The sequence below is a fragment of the Calonectris borealis genome, chromosome 2 (genome assembly GCF_964195595.1).
Source record: "Calonectris borealis chromosome 2, bCalBor7.hap1.2, whole genome shotgun sequence".
Taxonomy (NCBI): Eukaryota; Metazoa; Chordata; class Aves; order Procellariiformes; family Procellariidae; genus Calonectris; species Calonectris borealis.
Window position 1 is genome coordinate 37805571 of NC_134313.1, and position 19310 is coordinate 37824880.

Genomic DNA, 19310 nt, shown 5'->3' on the forward strand with positions numbered 1-19310 from the left:
CTAAAAAATTCATGAGCGTTATTGGCTTTCAGGCTGCAAATGGAATATGTCGTCTTCTTATTGTCTAATACACCACTCTAAAGCCATTACACAGGAGTAAGGGAAAAGATGTTGAGGAAGGAGCCTTCAGCTTGAACATTTGTTTATAGTCTGTTACAGCTTTTTGTAGACTGAGCAAAAATGTGAGTAGTAGGTGGTGGAGCCAGTTTTCTGTTCTTTTATACACAGGCTCAATGGCGTTTGCTAGTAAATTATGTTCCTTTTCTCAGTTCTAGTTTGTGGAGTTCAAGAATAAAGTAGAAGTTAGTAAATATTGCCATAAATCTTGTTTTAATGTTACCTGTAATAGGCTCTCTTTCAAATGAAATTGTATCTTTTAAGTAACAAGTGTTATTTTCAGATAGAAAAGGCTATGAGTGCACATCAGATTTTAGTACAAGTCCTTTAAAGGTGACTAGAGTTTTATCACCTTCCTCATAGAAACTCTGTTTTCTGTTTTCGCTTTATACTGTGTGGCTGTTGTAGGGTGGCAAAGATTTTAGGCAGTTTCATCTATAGTGAAAGTGGTAGTGCTACTCCAGGAAAAAAGCATACCCTTGAATAAGTTAATTTGTATTTTTAACATGGGGTTACCATCAGCAACCAAGGTATTGGACATCTTGCTTATTTTGGCAGGCTGGCATTGTTTCCTTTGGGGTATCACAAATTCCAGGTGTTTGGTGATGAAGGATGGGTGTAGTATTTGGTTGTAGAACATGTGGCTTATGTATACCAGGGATGCAGGAGGATGGTTTAATATATCTTTAACTTTCTTCTCTGTCAAACTTTTCAGCGGTGGATCTCTTGCTTTAATTTAATTTTACCAGACAATACAGTCTTTTTTTTTTTCCCTGCTCCTTTTATTTCCCTTGATTTTTAGCTCTGTTTTTCTACTCATTTCCAAACCCTTATCCTTGTCTCTCTGGATTTGTCGAAATACCCATGCAAGAGAAAGTTTGCACGTGAGGAGGCTGAGCTTTTCCGAGCGCAGTGCGGTGCGTGGGGCGAGCGGGCTCAATTAGCTGATTGGGATTCTGGTGGGTGCCACTCTGGGAGTCAAAGCAACCCTTCTTCCTGAACTGCTGTGGCTCACCAATAAAAGGTTGGCCTTAGGCTCCAGGGGCTCCAGTCTCTGATCCAGCATCTTATCCTGCCTCTGACAGCGATTTCCTTTTGAGGCCTGGGAGAGTGGCTAGCAAGTATTGCCTTCTTCAGAAGGGTTGAAGATTAGAGTATGTATGTATATTAAATATTTTCCAATTCAGAAATGGAGCCAGTGAAAAAAGAGCTCATAAGCAGGAAAAAATGTGAAGAATCAGAAGTTGCATGTGACTTCCAGCTTTCCTCTGGCTTCTACCAGAATTAATGCTACACGGAGTACAGCAGTAATTTTGAAACCGAGACTGAAAGCTTCTAGTCATGAGAACTTCACAGGAAAAAAGTATGAATTATAATGGATGTATGTTTGAGTTTATAATTAACCACAGGAATATGAGCTGTTTATATTTTTAAATTGGGCTGTTAGAGAAAATTTTTGCCAAACTTTTCACTGACTTGTAATATTTTTGGTCAGTAAACAGTATTTTTGCTGTTTGTTACTCAATAAGACAGTGGCTTTAATAAATCACTTCTATTTTTATCAGTTGTATCTACACTAAATGCATGTATTGGTGTGCTGGAAGGGTGGTAGTATAGTACTGCTACCTGATTGTCCGCTATACAGTACTTTACCTTTTGTTTGCTACTTTTCAGATTGAAATAGCAGCTTTGAAGGTGTAATCCTCATTTATTCTTTAACTGCATTTGTTAGGCTTATAATAAATCTGACAGTTTAACAGGCCTTGTTTGGAAGATGGCCTGCCCTGATAAGAGATAAAATGCACATTATCTTCTTCCACATGGACTCTGGATGATTAACTGGATTCACTGATGCTGAGGATCAGTGCTAGAAGGTTTACTCTGCTTGCCATGTTCCTTTGTGGCATTTGAGGAGTGGAGGAGATATTACAAATTCACGCAACTCATTTGTGCTAGCTTTTTTTCTGTCTCTTCCTTCACGGGGCCTCTGTTTTTCTTTTTTTTTCCCATGTGTTTTATTTTTGGGTTTACATTGTTGGGTTTTTTTTCCCTTTGAAAGATGAATGTCTTGTAAAAATATGTTTGCTATTGCTTTATAATTAGGTTAAATCTCTCTGTGTACTCTAACTTAGAGTGATTGCTGGTGGAGGATGTGAAGGAGGATGTGCTGTCACGACAAGAGCAGAAACTATTGTTTTATTACTGATAACAAGAAAAAATGAATTGAAGCGTCTTTCAGGCTCTGTCGTTTCAGTCTCCAAGCATCTGGTAGAAACTGGTTAGGTCTCAATGACTGTAATTACCCACATATTCTGTCGAAGAGTGTATTAATTTAATTTTTCAATGTTTGTGATTCACATTTAACAATTGGAAAAGTTAGACAGTGATTTTGTCTACAAGTATTTTGGATGCTTAGGCTTGTGGTAGCGAAACGGAGAGGGCGAGAAAATACATTTATGGTTTTAAATGTAAATACAAAGAACGTATTTACTTACCTGAGGTGTCCTGTTGGTAGAGGTCATCTGTTGGAGCCTAAAATTATTCTTTAGGTATTTTCAGTAATAATAATTCCGCTTCTCTAATTGTCTCCTTCCTTGTATGAAAATGCTGCAGTGAGTGTATTTATCTTTCCATTGCTCTGTTGCTCCTCATTGATGCCCAGTGGAATTGAAGCTTGAGGGGCATCTGAGCCAGTATTACAAGTTCAGCTCTTAGTTATTATTGTAGGTTTTTTTGTAGGACAAATGGAAAAAATCTTAATATATATTGAGAAGAAAAATCTGCTATCATCACTGAAGGCAAAATACTAATCCCACAGTGGGATATTATGTTTGTATTTTGGAGTGCAGTACAGCTCCCAAACAACTTAGACAATAAAAAAGGGAGTGCCTGGTCTTGCATGACAGTTCATTCTGCAAGACACACATTCAAATTCAGCTTTGCAAGACATTTTCTTTCAAATAAAAATTGGTTTAGTTCAGCATCTGACATATCATGATGCTATTTTTTTCATTAACAAACATGTCTCCATCTCTCTCTCCTCAATGCAGTGATTACTGCTGGTTTTGTTTTTACTAATTTCCAATTTGGTGAATCCTTTTCCTATTCTATACCATGCTAAATAAGCCTTACCAATTTTTTCTTGATTTTTGTTTCAGAAGACATATTCTATCAGTAGAGCTGATATTACATTTCCATTTCTTCCAAAGCACTAAATGAACCGAACTGTTCAATCTCTTTATCTTTCTTTTTTCTGGAAATTCCTGCAGAGATGTATAAAAAGATCAGAGGAGCAGGATGAATGCTGCTTTCTAATCTGAGGTAGTTCCCTATAGGGGAGGCTTATTGGAGTAAAACTTTGAGCCTCTGACTTGTCATTCTACTCGCAGTGGCTTCAGTTTTGAATTATCATGTTTCCTGGAAAAATTCAGACGAGTCTGGGAGTTTTATTTTCTAGTCTGAGAAGCTATCCATGTGGTTCAGGAGCCTAAGAATATTTAGAACAACTTTAAAAGTTCCTAAATTATCTTGTTAAAAAATACTAATTTATTTAATGTTATGAATTTTTGTGTATTATAAAACTGCTAGTAATAATGAATAACCAAGAAGATTTGAGATGGATAAATTAATGTGTATGGGGGGAGTTAGGGCAGAACCTAAAAAGCACTAGATGCAGTTTAGCTGCTCCTGACCCACAGATGTTTGTTTGTATGTCTAAAATTCATCTATCAGTTCAATGTAAATTCATGAGGTTTTCTCCTTCTGACTTGAAAGTTTCCTAGGTGCCTGCTTTTTGGTACTACATGTGCCCAGAAGTACTTTCTTCTGAAAAATGTGGTTTTAGTTCCTTGCTTATGCCGCATTAAATTTGTAGAGGTACCTAAGACCCTCCAGAGATCTTAATCTAGTAGTATGCATAGATCTTGAATGTGAATTACCTCATGGAAAAAAATTGAAATAGCTGCTTTCTTTTTAAAAGACATGAGGAAACTGTGAGGGTGATCACCTCTTTGACTCTACTTGACTTCTTAGAGTCATTGCTGAGAAATGGGAGATACAGGTTTGCTACCCTCCTCAGCCTAAGGGATTCAAACCTCAATTCCTTGTGTCTTAAGACAGTGTTTGAACTACTTACCCCTGAGTTTCGTGGTATGGGCTACGCACTTAAAGATTCCTACTGCACTGCAAGAGTTAATTAACCTTGCCCTCTTTGCTTCATAAACATCCAGTTTTGGCAAGCAGATAGCCTACCACCATCCTGCATGATGAAAAATACAGGCTTGAAACCCCTCTGCGAAGAGGGAACTGAATCTCCATTGCCCCCTTTCTGGCTGGTTTAGTTGGTACTTAGTAAGGTGGAAGAGCAGGACAGCAGATTATCTATGCACAGCTTCTAAAAGATGATTCCTCCTCATTTCTCCTAACTTGGGAGAATATTTTAGTTTCTGAATCCCAAGAGAATAGCAGAACTTTACCTATCCCAGTCAACCCCCGAACCCCTAGGGAGATAGGGTTTGGGGGCACGTTCTTTTGATTTTAGAACTGTGTACTAGATACTGCTGAGTGACTTTCATTTCAGCCTGTGAGATTTTTTTAGATTGCCTTAGTATCGTCTGTCTAGCTCTCCACTTTCCAAGGCATCTAACTCTGGATTTTGCATTCTGCTCTGGAGCACAGGCACCAACAACACAGGAGCTGCAGAGCTTATACAGATCTTTGAGATATAGAATGTGATTTTTAATGAAGACACAGGGGAGAGCAGAAAGCAAACATGGTAGTAGGTGGTAGATTTCCAGAAAAACTTTATGATGAGTAAAAAGAAATGGGTAACTCATTCTAAGAACAAACTGATAATGCTGCTGAGAAAAAGACATAATGGCCCGTAAGTGCAGACAAAATTAATTAAATAAATAAATAGTTTAGAACCATTTACTGTGTTTAATAAGGAGAGATGAAGGTGCCAGTTTCATAATAATGATACCACTTTTGTTCCCTTAAATACAGAAGGATGAAGTTTAGATGTTTATGGTGGGAGGTTAGTTTTAATATGTCCTCTGAAGGCTGATACCGTAGACCTAGTGGAATTCCTACTGGATAGCATCAGTATGAATGCAAGAAGAATTGAGCTATGCATTGGTGGAGCTACCGGTGAAACTTTGGTTCCTGCAAGAATAAACTTCCCTTTCAAGTAAGCCTGAGGGAAAGTAAGGTGGGAAAACTGTCAATAACTGTTCCTATTTGCTTTCTTGGGGAGGAAAGGGGAGTGGAGGGGGATGTTCCCCCTAAATGCTTACCTCTGACTTTAATTCTTACTACTCTTGGGGGAGAAGATGACTGTTGAATGTTTGACAGGTTTTCGTGAATTCTTGTGCTTGCTTTTCTCAAGAAAAATAGTTAACCGATTTACATTTCTCAGGTATTACTTGGGAAGCATAACAACCAAAGGGATTCCCCAGCCTAACTTTTCTTCTGAACTTTAGGTCACCATTTGAGTCTGGCTCGGGTATCAGATGATCTCGGGAATGTACAGCTTTCATCATGCTGATGATTTTTTTCTCACCCCAGTCAGTGAAAAATTTAGTCATTGGAACGGAGCCCCAAGGACAGTTCCAGCTCTCCACTGACAGAGACGTGGAACTGCCGTCTCCTCACAACCCTCACAACTTCCCTTTAATTATTGTCACAGTTTTCTTAATAATATCTTGCTCGTTCCTTTGAGCTCTACTTGGGATACTTGTGAAATTGCGTATTTTCAAGAAAGTGCTTAGCTCCTAACCAATTAGATGAATGTATATTTCTGCTTTTGTATTCAGATAAATTAGGACGTGAATTGACTGCTGGGGCTAGAAATCAGTGAAGATACTTAGTTATTAAGGAACAGCCAGTGTGGCAGTTCAGACGTTTCATACTCTGCAGTAAGGTCGGCTTTGGTGTGGCACTGTGAATGCCCTGACTGGGGTCACTGGGTGTTCCCGAGCAAGTACAGAATGATGGAGTTCATGATGGTACATCTTCCCTTTGAGAGCTCAGCTCTGCTCTGCTGCAGAACCAGGGCCTTCGTGCTCTTCTTGAAGTGGGTTGTTCTCAAAACATTGGCAGTATGTATATACAGGTAGATATACATGTGCATGTATAGACATAATTGATAAAAAGATAATCCAGGTGTTTTTCAAATAGGATCTGATACCATATATGTCAAAGACCAGCTGGGAGCTATATATTTCAGAGATGATCTAGTGTTTTTCATGAAACTTGACCAGTATCTCAAAAAAGGAAATAACTTTCTCCTCAAATGGGTTAAAAAGAAAATATTTTCAGTACAAAGAAAGGAATTTTTATTCCTGGTGTTTTGGGGTTTTTGTATTCAGAAAAATGTTAGATGGTGTTCAATTCTGAATCTGAGACAGCACCGAGTCTTCGTTTGCTTGCTCAAGTTTCAATAAGTAGCCTTTCGTAGCATCCCTGGAGAACTGCTTAGATCTTAATCTCCAGGCTGTTTCTGCCCATATCTTCATTCAGCCAGTTCATTGGGAAAACTAAAATATCCAATGTGAACGTGCTATTACCAACACAAGCTCTGACTGCTAGATTTTACACAGTGTCAAAAATAAAAAGTAAATGAGAAGGGGACCACAGTTTTAACCCACAGCAGTTCCCTCATGGAGTTCAGTGCCTGGCTGACCGGGCCAGCAGAGGGAAGGGAATTGGTAGAGCAGAAATGAAGGGCTCTGAGGTGGTGGTGGACCCTCTGGTTTTAATACCAGACCAAGATTTCCATTTCATGCCAGTGTGAAACGATTGTGGAATTATGGGCTCCAGCTCTTAATTTAGCATGGTATGAATCACCTTCTGGAGACACTCACCTCCTTCATGGCCCTCGTGTTTATTTTTCTGCTAACCCCAAACGATACAGGAGCTCTCTGAAACGTCTCTCTGCCATCATCCTTACAAAACTGGCAGCAACTAGGCAGATGGTGAGCTAGGACTGCCCTGTATTGCATGAGCTTCTTGATCATTTACATCATCTCCCTATGCCCTTTGTAATGGTGTTTTCTGCCTCTAGAATATTTGTACTTATTGAGGAGTATGTAATCTGGGGCGGGCGAGTTTCATGTCCTCCTACGGTGCATAGGACAACAGACAGCGAGGAGCGGGGCAGGATTTCCACAGGCTGTTTGTTGCACAGATTATAATAAGCTTGTGTTGTTTTAACACATGATAGCTTGGCAAGTTATTTTCCTTATGAGGTAGATTATACATACAAAATATTTATCAGTTCCTCAGTGATCTCTAGTGTTCTGTTTCTCTGATATTGTAAATGTACTTGTGCAAGCATTATCTTCTGATTTTTCACTAAAGCTGCGTGTGCTACCTTTTCATGTAGCTGGGATACATGTTTCATTTCATGTATTTCAATTCTGTTGTGTTTTTCTTGTTGTATGGCAGTATGGCTTTCCCTTTGTCTTTCCTCATTCAACCTTGCAAAACTGCCATGAAAATTCAGCAACCCAGGCACGAAACGTACTTATCTGTTCTTACATAACTGGTAACAATGAAAGAGATGATAACGCTTTGCTTGCCCACCACAAATTTTCTTCTGAAGGAGTTTTGTATAGCGTTTTGTGTGGTCATAAACACGTTATTTTTATTGGTACCTTTCAAACGAACTCTATTTCAAATGACAGATTTGCCAAGTAAAAACCTGAGTTGAGCATGGAACAAGAAACTTAGAAATATGAACAAAGAACTCATGACTTTTCCACCATAACCCTTTCTTGCACTTTCTTCCTTTTAGTTGCTGATATGTGTTCAAGATGAGTGGGATGGGAGAAAATACCTCTGACCCATCCAGGGCAGAGTCAAGAAAGCGCAAGGATCCCGATCAGCTTGGACCCAGGTTAGACCATTTATGCCTGAAGACGTTGAAAGTGAAAGACTTAAAAAAACCTGTTAGATGTGCTCATATTTTTCAGTTAGAAAATGACAAACTTACTATTCTCGCAAAGAGAAGTCAGTACCAAACTACTCTGATTCAGTAATTCTGTGTTTTTGTGGGTTTGGGATGGGGGGTAAGGGGTATCGTCTTTTATTGTTTGTTTGTTTGTTTTGAATCCAGTTAGTGCCAAAATACAAAATTTCAGTGACAATATAGGAGCTATGTAAAAATCTTTTTTGGCTAATCACTGAAGGAGTCTTCAGTCACTCATCTAGCAATCTAAGATTTTTTACCACCTCTCTTTTACATCATAATCAGGGACTTGAAAAATATTTTTCAGTTGTATAGCATTTGCATTACCAACACAAATAAATTTTAAAGCATAACCACTTATTCAGCATTTTTTCTTATGACTGACTGGTGTAATTTCACAAGGAGGCAGGGAGTATGGATTGTTTGGTTTAACTTTTTAAGCTGTTTTATTTTATCGTACACTGTCACTATATGATACTCCTTGGATTCTCAATGCCATGTGGAGGGATACTTGTAAATGTTCAAATTCCAGCCCCCTAATTAATCCTCTGTTTTGAATTTCAAATCCCAAACCTCTTTTGAAACAAACACATGACTGCTGGGAAAAAATAAGTAACATCTTTTTTTAATGCTCCTTTTCTGCTTGAGAAACCTGTAAGTTATATTTTTTGTAGTGAGAGAGGACAGTTCTCTCTGGTTTTGTTAAACTACTCTCAAACCATTTGAAATAATCTTTGAGCTGGCCAGAAGGCAAGTAAACTGACATTAAATACAACATTTTTATAAACTCCTCTTTCAGCCCTAAAAGAAGCACTGAGAAACGCAATCGTGAGCAAGAGAATAAATACATAGAAGAACTTGCAGAGCTGATTTTTGCAAATTTTAATGATATTGACAACTTTAACTTTAAACCTGACAAATGTGCAATCCTGAAAGAAACTGTGAAGCAAATTCGTCAGATAAAAGAACAAGGTAAGACGACTAATGAATTGACTTAGAATATTTTCTGTGTTGATTATTACTTTATTTTTGGCAAACCCAAGAGTCTCTTCAGCTTTTCTGCAGCAAATTCCCATGAATCAATAATGAAAAATGCTGTAACGTCGTGTGAACAGAGTGTGTTAAGTATCATATTCAGTATTTTAAAAATAAGCTTCACAGAAAATTCAGAAATTGCGAGAGAGAAAATTGGTCAGTTTGATGTGTGCATCTAATGGAATTGAAATCAGTTGTACTTTTACAAAAGTTACAGATGGCTTTGGGGGAAAAATAGAAAGACTTCTTATATACTCTTACATGGATGATGAATCCATGTAAAATAGGAATAATCCAGGAGAGTGGGGTATAAAAGTATTCTGCATCCCCCCTTTTTGCTTTCTTTTGTTGGTATGAATAGATATTGTGGACTAAATTATCTGCGTCCCTTAAATGATGACATCATATCCTCAACTACAATAGGTTTGAAACTATTCTAATCTCTAGATAGGGTCCTGTTATAAATGTAAACCAGAGAACGTGACAGTTTTCTTCCTGTTCTTTGTCTAGAAGATTAGTTTTGTATTTCTTTTGTTTTGATATATTTCCTATTTAAAGAAAAAAAAAATCTTTTAGAAACTTTAAATTTTTGGAAGTGAGTTTTGTGGCACAGGTCTATCTGGGCAGACATGAATAGCATTGCAGGTGTCTGGGGCAGATTCAAATTCTTAAAGTGGGTGCATATCGTTTTTCTTCTAATTTAGAAGATTGCAATCTCTTTATAAAACTGTTCAGGGCAATTCCTTTGGTTTTCAAACACTTTAATTTGTATCTTTCACTTTTTCAGTATTCTGTGATTTCTGTGGGAAAATAATGCTTCCTATTCCATACTGTATGTGTGGAGTTATAAAAGTGGAGATTGTGTGTTGCATAATTTAGATACAGATTTCTTTCTAAAACAAGTAGGTAAGTAGAGCTGTAGTTTCAGACATCAGCCTATTCCAAGCTAAATGGAAAGTGGGAAGTGTCAAATTATGTGTCAGTTGCCTCCGAAGTGGCTGTAATTGATTAACCTTCATGTTCCTATTTCTCAGCTTGTTCTCTTCTTATTGCTACTAGGTTGCCATAATTTTTGAAATGGATATTCTAGTGAAGTTGCTATGCCCCATATTAGAAGTATACCTTTTAACCTGGCACAGTGTCCATCATTATTTTGCACCTTGCTGGCTTTTGAGATTTAGGTTTTTTTCCTTATTTTCTTTTCTTCTTCCTTTTCTCACTTTCAGTTTCAGATTTTTGTTTTGCTGTCACCAAGAGACACATTCTCCTTGGGCTTACCTGAGAAGGGATAAGGACAAAAAAATTGTGTTTTCCTGGGAAGTGGGTACACAGAGAAAAATCTGTTAGTCCACTTGGTAATTCTCTCAGCAGTTCTAGAACATCTTGTCTGAAAATCTGGCTCTAACTAATGGCAACTTTGGCAAATCCAAGGTTTTGTTGTTGAGGACCAATATCATAAAACCAGTTTTCATATTGTTATAAAATGTTCACACTCATCAGACCAGGTTACATGTAAATTATTTAAGTCGTCATGGGCCAGAATTGTACCAGAGCTGAATGTGCACTTCATTTTCTAAGCTTATAAAGTTTTATTGCAAAAACAGCTGAAAATACAATTCTAAAGACAGACTAAAATGCTATGAATACTTTTTATTTCAACAAGTAGAAGTAGTTTGCAACCCTTGAGCAATAAAGATACTAAATTACTCCTTATGATGTTGATTTGTTACACAAGGTTCTTCAGCTGAGAACAATTAGACTGTCTGATAACTGGGTCTTTACATAAAACTCATAGCTGGTACAGACTAGACTTTAAGCCTCTCTAAGGGGCATTGCAAAACACTGAGACCTTCAAGGTGGTAATTAATAGCATCTCAGGATGTAGAAACAAAGATTAGAATATTTGAAATTATTCCTTTAAACTAATTAAGAAGTTTGATACCAATTTCTACATAGAAGCTACATCTCTCTTTTGTTACAGCAAATTTAAAAGACTTTTCCTTTTAGAAAAAATTCAAATGACAACATATTCTGAAATGCAATATTGTTTTGGAACAGGCATTTCGTTAACAAATATCACTCACATATAGTAAACATTCAAACTGCACGAACAGCACAGAACACCTATACTTCTGTTGAGTGCCACGAAAACACTGACCTAAGCAAGGCAAACAGATTGAAGACCTAATGAGGCTATTACTGTTGCTGTCTCATGTTTTTTAGGTGGTTTATCACCTCACATTGGGAATCCTGCACTTAATATATATTCATCATTTAAATGTATTAACTTTCAGGTTGTTTCAAATCTTTCTGATTGCTTTTCCACTGCCAAGACGTGTTAGAAGACCTTTACAATGGTGAAACACTTGCATTATCTTAACAATATCTGTTTCTAAAACAAAGTAATGAAAATAATACTATACTTGCATAAAATGCCATGCGACTTAATAATCATATTTTCTTACAGTTAAGATGTTTTGTTGATTTTTAGTGTTACACTAAATACCTGTAGGAGAAAACTAAATGAACGTCCTGAAATTCCTGAGGGATTCCACACTAACACGGACAAATTAAGATGGCTCTGTTTTTGCACAGCGAGTCTGCTCTGCGTTTCTTCAAAGGCAGATTAGATTAAATTAGTGAAAACTTATTTTACAGTTTTATTATTTAGAAGTTTTAGTAAAGAGGTTGGATTTTTGAAATAAATACTAAAAATTCTTCGCAAATTTTCTTTTTCGTTTATAAACAGAATTGCACAGTAAGGTCTAATTATTTACAAAAGCACAGTCAGTTATAAATACCTTGTAAAGCCATTGAAAGCAAGAAGTTTTATAGCTGCCACTGAGATTTGACAGGGAGACTTTATTCTGGGTTCTAGGAATGAAAATGAGGAAGGAAGAAATACAGACTGATATTCATTTCCCATATCAAGCTTGCTGGGCTGGTAGCTGAAAAAAGTAATAGATTTTTTGCTGTAGTAATACTATATAATTTAGTATAATGTTATCCTGATCTATTTTATATGCAAATATATATTTGCAATACTATATCTGTTATCTTTATATCATTTCTCACAGTATATACTTCAAAGGTTCTTTAGTTGTGGTATGTTAGAGATTCGGTTTATTACAATTTGAAAGCAAGTTATAAATATATGCGTGTAACTGAATTCATTAGAAGAATTAAAGATATTTGGAACATGTAACCATTGCATGTAGTTTTAATCTGGGTTTTGAAATGTTTTTAGTACTTGGGAAAATGAAGACAAGTTTCTTTACAAAAGCTTAATTTTCTACTGAGGACTTTTACCACATTATCTTACAGTGATTGGATAGAGATTTGTGGATGTCCGGAAGAGATGAAAAATAGTGATTTTAGTACGAAGATGAAACAGAAGTTGTATTCATGTAAATCTTAAGTGGATATTTCTATTATGGATTTGAGACTTGTGTTTCAAGCACTTGGAAAAAAATTCAGTTTTTTATTTATAGCATAAAAGTGATATGAAATGATGGGTGTATGGTTGTGTTACATGGTCATGAAAGTATAAACTCTCCTGTTACTTGCAGTCTATGTTAAGTTACTTTGAAAGAGTATATATGAGTCATATATGTTGGAGATGCGTTCATAATGTGCACAGATGTGTGCAAGAACAGTAAGTTCCGATTTGCACGTGCTTAATTAAAAAGGCTTGGTGTAGGCAAGTGTAAAGACCATTGGGGATAAATGTTCCTTTATATGCCAGACGGCCAAGAAGCTATGAAACCATTTGATTATACTTAAGAAATATATTTAGTGAAATAGTGTCTGATTGATTTTAGGATCCTACCTTATTTTTAAGAAACAATTTCAGCACCTAAGACAGATTCATTTCAATTGTATAAGTACTGCTGAAAATGTTTTCTCATATCTGAAGACAACAAAATTCTGACATCAAATAAAAGGAGTCTGGATTCTCTTCTTCCTTAGTTTACAATCAGTTGAACTCTGTCACATCAATCTCATTTGATTTCATACCTACAGTAGTCCTTTTCCTTGAATCTTGTCATCTGCCTGACTCCTCTCATTATATTAGCGTTTTTCTTTCTCATTATTGTTTTTGGTTGCTCTGTCCCCCTTTAGCTGATTTTTTTTTTCCTTCTAGGTATTAAGCAGGATATAAAAATTAAACCTTTGCCCTTAGTTTAAAGCTCTTTTTATCCATCATGCTAATCTCAGTCTCAGCAGGTAAATAGCTCACATTTTAAAGCAGAGACTATTTGTTACATTTCGCTGCTTGAACATCTCCTGGTTCAGGCTTTGAAAGCTCTTTTTCTTCATTATCTAGTTGTGCCTTTACCCTCTTCTCTGGATATCAGCAATGCAGTAGGTACAGAGAATACTGAAGATCACTTAAGCTTCTTCAGCAGTTTCTCTAGCTAAGGAGTCTCCTCTGACCCCTTCAGTAGGAGTGCTGAAGAATGTGTCCTGACATCAAGTACAAGACGTGGGTTTTTTTTTCTCAAGTCCCCTGAGTACTTTTTATTAAACTCCAGGTCTGCATCTCTTATTTTTCTCCTTGTACTCTCCATGCCTTTCTGTTTTCTGTAGCCTTTTTTTAGGATGGCATCCACCTGTTTTATTTAGATAAACATACGGTGGGATGTAACCTACTGTGCCAAAGTATCCCCAAATGCAATTTTATGTCTCAGTTCCATTTTCCTGCAGAGTCGAACTTTCATGTGTCACCAGTTTCTGAAGAGGTTTTGTGTGCTTTAGATCAGCTTTTCAGTAGTACAGGAAAGGGATATCAGGGTGGCGATTATCAGTCTAGCTGTTAATGTACACTTTTGGGTTGTCAGATCTTGTTTAAAGAATACCCTTACAAGACAGACCTTGGACAGAATGAATCACCATGTGAAAGCTAAACAACATTGGGAGAAGAAGTACTTGGTGAAGAGAGACATGAAGAGCTATGGAACCTGTATGAATTAAAAAAGAAGGCTTGTTGTTAATCATATATATCTTCTTTTTCTGGTTTCACATTTGATAGCAAAAACAGTTTTACTTCCCTGTAGCAGTACTATTTCGTAATCACAGGGTCATTCCAGCAGATAGTCTATTATTGCCTCCAGCGCCAGTATGCAAGTAAAAATCGCTCACTAAAGGAAAACAGCATGGTCTTAAAGCTATAATGAGGTGTTGCTTTGACTGCTGCTACTTTGAATTTATCAGATCTGAATTTAGATTCATATTTCACAAGGTACTTAAGCAATTGCCTAACTTTAAGCAGATGAGTAATCCCTGTTAAGTCAGTGGAACTCCTTAAAGGAGTTTAAAGTTATGTGCATAAATATCTTACCAAATCAGGATATTAAGACAAGAAAGCATATGCAGACTTGGGTTTTGTTTGTTAGTTTTTGTTTTGCAAGTATTTCAGTTGGTCAATTTTACTGTAATTACATTTTTTTAATGTTACTTGTATTTGAGATGGCAGAAGATCTAAAATTGATGCCAACTTTTGAATCTTTTTTTTGAAGGAGTTCTGCATGGCTATTATTATTTATATGTGCTGTACTTTCAGCCTGATAGGATTTTAAGACTGAATTAAGTGTCAGAGGAATTTGTGCTGTGAAGTTGAGCAATTCATGCAGAACATTGACAAAAAAAATCTATTACTGAATTTGCTTTGCTGTCTCCTCTATCTACAGCTGAGAGTGATGCACTGAAAATGGCTTTGATCTTCCTCTGTACATTGTAAAGCTTTTTGGTTAATAATGTTGACTTTACTACTTGCATGTCTCCAGAGAACTTCTGATTCACTGAAGAATTTAAACTGGTTTTAGGTAATGCAGACCATTTCTGGCTCTGATGAAAAGTAGTCATTAGCCAGCAGACCCATCAAGTGGGAAATTTCCTGGGGTTTGCTTATTTTACTGGAGTTGTGTATCATGCAGACTAGTTGGCTTAGGCCTTATCTACACATAAGTTTTATGGCACTTTAATTATACTAATAGTTTTCTGTGGAAGCAGTGTTATAATTTAATTAATATGACTTACGAGAGGAGTAGCTGAAGACGCCTTTGTGACATATACTTGTGTCCCCACTGGGCTCAAACTATTGAGAGAGTTGGGATTGTTCAGCCTGGAGAGACCTTATTGCAGCCTTTCAATATATAAAGGGGGCTTACAAGAAAAACAGAGACTTTTTACCAAGGCGTGTAGTGACAGGACAAGAGGCAATGGTTTTAAATTGAAAGAGTGTAGATTTAGATTGGACATAAGGAAGAAATTTTTTTATGATGAGGATGGTGAGGCACTGGAACAGGTTGCCCAGAGAAGTTGTGGATGCCCCATCATTAGAAGTGTTCAAGGTCAGGTTGGATGGGGCTTTGAGCAACCTGATCTAGTGAAAGATGTCCCTGGCCATGGCTGGTGGGGTGGACTAAATGATCTTTAAAATTCCCTTCCAACCCAGTCTGTGATTCCAGTCTGTGATTCTGTGATTCTCTTGCTTCAAGAAAACAGACAAAAATAATCATCAAACTGGTAATCAAAATTGTGAAACTAGTGTAAAATCTATGCACTTAATAGGATTTAGTGGATCGTTGTCGTTTTTTGCTTCCTAATCACGGTTAAAGTCCTATCTGCTGTTTTAGAATAAATATAGCCCAAAGTTAATGAGACTGTTTACTCGTCATCTGATTAGGAGATTTAGGTCAATTTTGTTTTTATTTATTTTGACTAAGTGCAGTAATAGAGTGGTCCTAAAGATGTTGATGTGCAAGCTGCAGACTAACCTGTGGGAAATGAGGCCGCTGTTGAAAGCCCTGGTTCCACCATCCCTGCCCTCCTCCTGGCCAGGAGTTTCCATTCCTTACCCTACTCTGGCAGTAGCATTTGTGTGGTTGTGTGGTGAGCCTGAGCAGTATTTTTGATCTGACTGGAGGAGAAGATCTGTCTCCCCACGGGTCCTTGGTGGGGCCCCCTCCAACACAGGTCCAAGCGTGCCAGCAATGACTGAGCCATGGGCTAAAGCCCACAGCTGTCTTGACGCTGTTGGGCATTGCAGGGTGTCGGGTGATGACTGTCACTTAACAAGACATGTCTCTTGTCCGTGGGCTTCAACTTCTGTTGATGATGGATGACTTCAGTTCTAGAGATAATTTGCTTGAAGTTTTAGACCACAAATCTAAGCTTTGACTCCAAGTTGTGGCTCAAAGTTGAAGAGAAACTAGATGTTCACTCCTAACTGTTAAGATAGTGGTCTTTTTCAGGTAGAAATAGCAATTATTGGCAGGTGTTACAGGAAAACTTGCTTGTTTGTTTTGCATCCTACTTGTATTTTGCTTTTCTTTGATCTTTATTTTGTTTTCTTTCATAACTTCTAAATGGCCAGGAGAAAATTATTCAAGCTAGTGGAGCCTGGTTGTTTATTTTATGTTCTGTAGCTGCAAAGATGGTTGTGATCTAAGAGGTCTATAATACCAATGTAGGGGAATGCTATAAAGGATTGAGCTGCTTCTCCTATATTTAACATACTTTGGGGGATATGACTCAAGTATTCCCTCTTTGTTCTTTGCAGGAATATTTTCATTAAAGTTTTGCTTTTGTTACTTTAATATTTAACGATCATAGAATGGTCTATGTATTTTTTACTTCTGGGAGTGTAGTAGAAATGTCTTGCAGAAAGATGGAGACATCTCTTCCTGAAATTTAGGATTTTGGAGGCTACCTCCTTGCAGATAGTGTATTGTTCTCAGGCTGCAGTTAAACTCTCACTGAGCACTTTAAACTTCAAAATTTTACAGTGTTTCTTTTGCAGTTTATCATGTAATCTCTTATGAACTGTAAACATCATAAATGCATTTAGCATTTTAAATTTTGGAAAAAAAAACCAACAGAAATATGGGCTCTCATCCAGCCCTTCACAATATGAACTAAGCTCTTGAGTCTAGTGTTTCTCACGAGCTGCTCTGTCTTCAGAGGTGCCTGGTCAATAAGAAATATTGAGTTTAGGTGCTAAAGAAGAAATGCTGAGTTTAGGTGCTAAAGAAGAATTGGGGGCTGCTGATTCGAGTCTTAGTGTTTGTGTTTGTAGTCTCTTATTGCGGAAGGTAGGCAGTGTAAAAGGTGCTGACTGTAGAACACCAGGGCTTGCTGTGTGCTTTGGATTAGTGGATGCAACGTACTAATCTCAGCAGCATGTAAAGCAAGTAAATGAAGAAGGAGACTTCATGTTACCTTGACTGTCTCTGTGGAGCTTAATTTATGGAAATTAGCAAATTAATTTACTGGGAGTAGTGATGATACTTCAGTCAAAATAAGATAATCTATTATAAGGAACCTAGCTTTTGTTACACAGCTTTTATCTTTTCTTTTTAAAGACTGCAGCCTGAAAAGCGATAATATAATATTTACTCACAACAGGGTGCAATGCCTTTCATACCGTGTTTGAATCCTGAAAACCTGTGGATTCACAGCACATTAAAGAGGTATTGATCAAAGGCTCCTCTGTGTTCAAACTAGAACCAAGACAATTGCATCTGTTCTAAGTCATGCATTTTGTTATTTCTGTAAAAGATTCTACGTATGGACAACTGCACAGTTAGTGAGAAATAGGGGTGCTTGAATGTGAAATGACTGAGGATATGAAAAACAATTATTACTTCAGCTTTCAGTTTCTTTTATGAAAACCCACAGTGTGCAACTGGGGAAAAAACCATAGACTGAAGTTTGAAGGATGACACGGCAAATGATCAGTTACTTGCTCTGTTATGTACAGTGTTGAGCTCTTAGTGAATGTCCTCAGACAGATGGTTAGAGAGCCAAGACATGTATGCCTTCTGTTTCCTTTCATCATTAAAGAGTGTTGGCACATCTATATGTATTTTACAAGACGATGGGTACTCGTGTGTGTGTACTACACATTTACACAGACACATACTCTCCCTCTTCCCTCTGAAAGCAAACCACTTTACTTTAGCTCGCACAAGATCAGAGCAAATGTCAGAAGATGGGGACAGAAAAGTGCATACATTTAAGTTCTGCTGAAGTAGAAAACTTTCAAAGTAGATACTCCATAACTGGCAATGCTCCAGATATCACCATGTTATCTGAAAAAGTATCCACGTGCCCCTTCAGAAGAAGCAGCAGTGTGGTACCTCTGTTCACTGAGCCTGTATTCGTCTTGAATCAGAAAGGCATGTCCCTGCAAACCTGGCTTTGCTTACCGACAGAAAGCGAAATGGAGCTAGGCAGTGTGCCTGCCGCAGGAGGACTCTTTAGCAGGCAAAGGCGGGATGCGGCCTGACACCTGGAATCTGTGGCCAAATCCAACTCTTAGTGGAAAGTTAATTGAAATTTGAAGCAACTTAATGAAGAAATTGGTAGGTTCTATCAGCCCTCCCAAACAGATTTGAATGTCCTTCAAAATACATATTGTAATTCAGTGGAGGTTCTTGGCATGACGCAGGATTCACTTGGTGAAATATTTTGGGATGCGTTACAGAGATCCGGCTGGACAGTTAGAGTGGTCCCTTGTCGTCTTAAGATGTGTGAGCATGAAGAGCACTAGCCTTTTACTGGTGCTTTTTCTTCTGAGGTACAATTTCCTAGAAAGACTTGGAACAACCTGCAGTTCCCATGATTCTTCTGAGGGAGATGTCTTCCAGAGGCAGGTTATTCTATGTCAAATTAGGTCTGGGCCTATGTTCAACATTGAAGAGGAAGCGTGCTTAAATATAACAATTGATTCACTTGGAAATGGAAAAAAGAGGAGGAAGAGATGTCGAAGTTGTAAATCCTAAATATAGATCGGAAAACTCACAGGGAGCCTCATTTAGATTTTTCTTGGTTTGTTTGTTTTGGTGTTGGGTGGAAAAATATCGAGGTATTTTGTGCCAATAACATAAAATTCTTCCTGTCTTCCTTCTTTCCTGCAAAACCTTTTACCTCCTTAGCTTGGAGGAAATATTTGAATGTTTGAGTTTATTTTTCTATCTTTAGTTATTTCTTAATATACCCCTTGACTTTTCTGAACGCAATACTCCCTGTCAGTAGCTGTCAAAAGTGTATTTGGGTAGAATGGATTTTCTTTGTATTTCAGCCTTTGTTGTTTTCTTTTCTTTCTTTTTTGATAATTGTCCTGCATTTTGTTTTCCACTTCTTCCCCAGTTACGCTCTCTCTTGCCTTCAGTGCAGCTTTAGC

The 19310-nt window shown here is 37.4% G+C and overlaps 1 protein-coding gene across 2 annotated transcripts in view; it reads left to right on the forward strand.

Annotated features, from left to right (window-relative positions):
• NCOA2 (nuclear receptor coactivator 2) overlaps nt 1–19310 on the forward strand; it is a 197073-nt gene that overhangs the window by 109944 nt on the left and 67819 nt on the right. For both annotated transcript variants that reach the window (XM_075141677.1, XM_075141678.1), the window contains exons 4-5: nt 7913–8014; nt 8886–9058. In XM_075141677.1, coding sequence (XP_074997778.1) covers nt 7932–8014; nt 8886–9058 — 256 coding nt within the window. In that variant the 5' untranslated portion in view covers nt 7913–7931. The remainder of the gene's footprint in view (nt 1–7912; nt 8015–8885; nt 9059–19310) is intronic.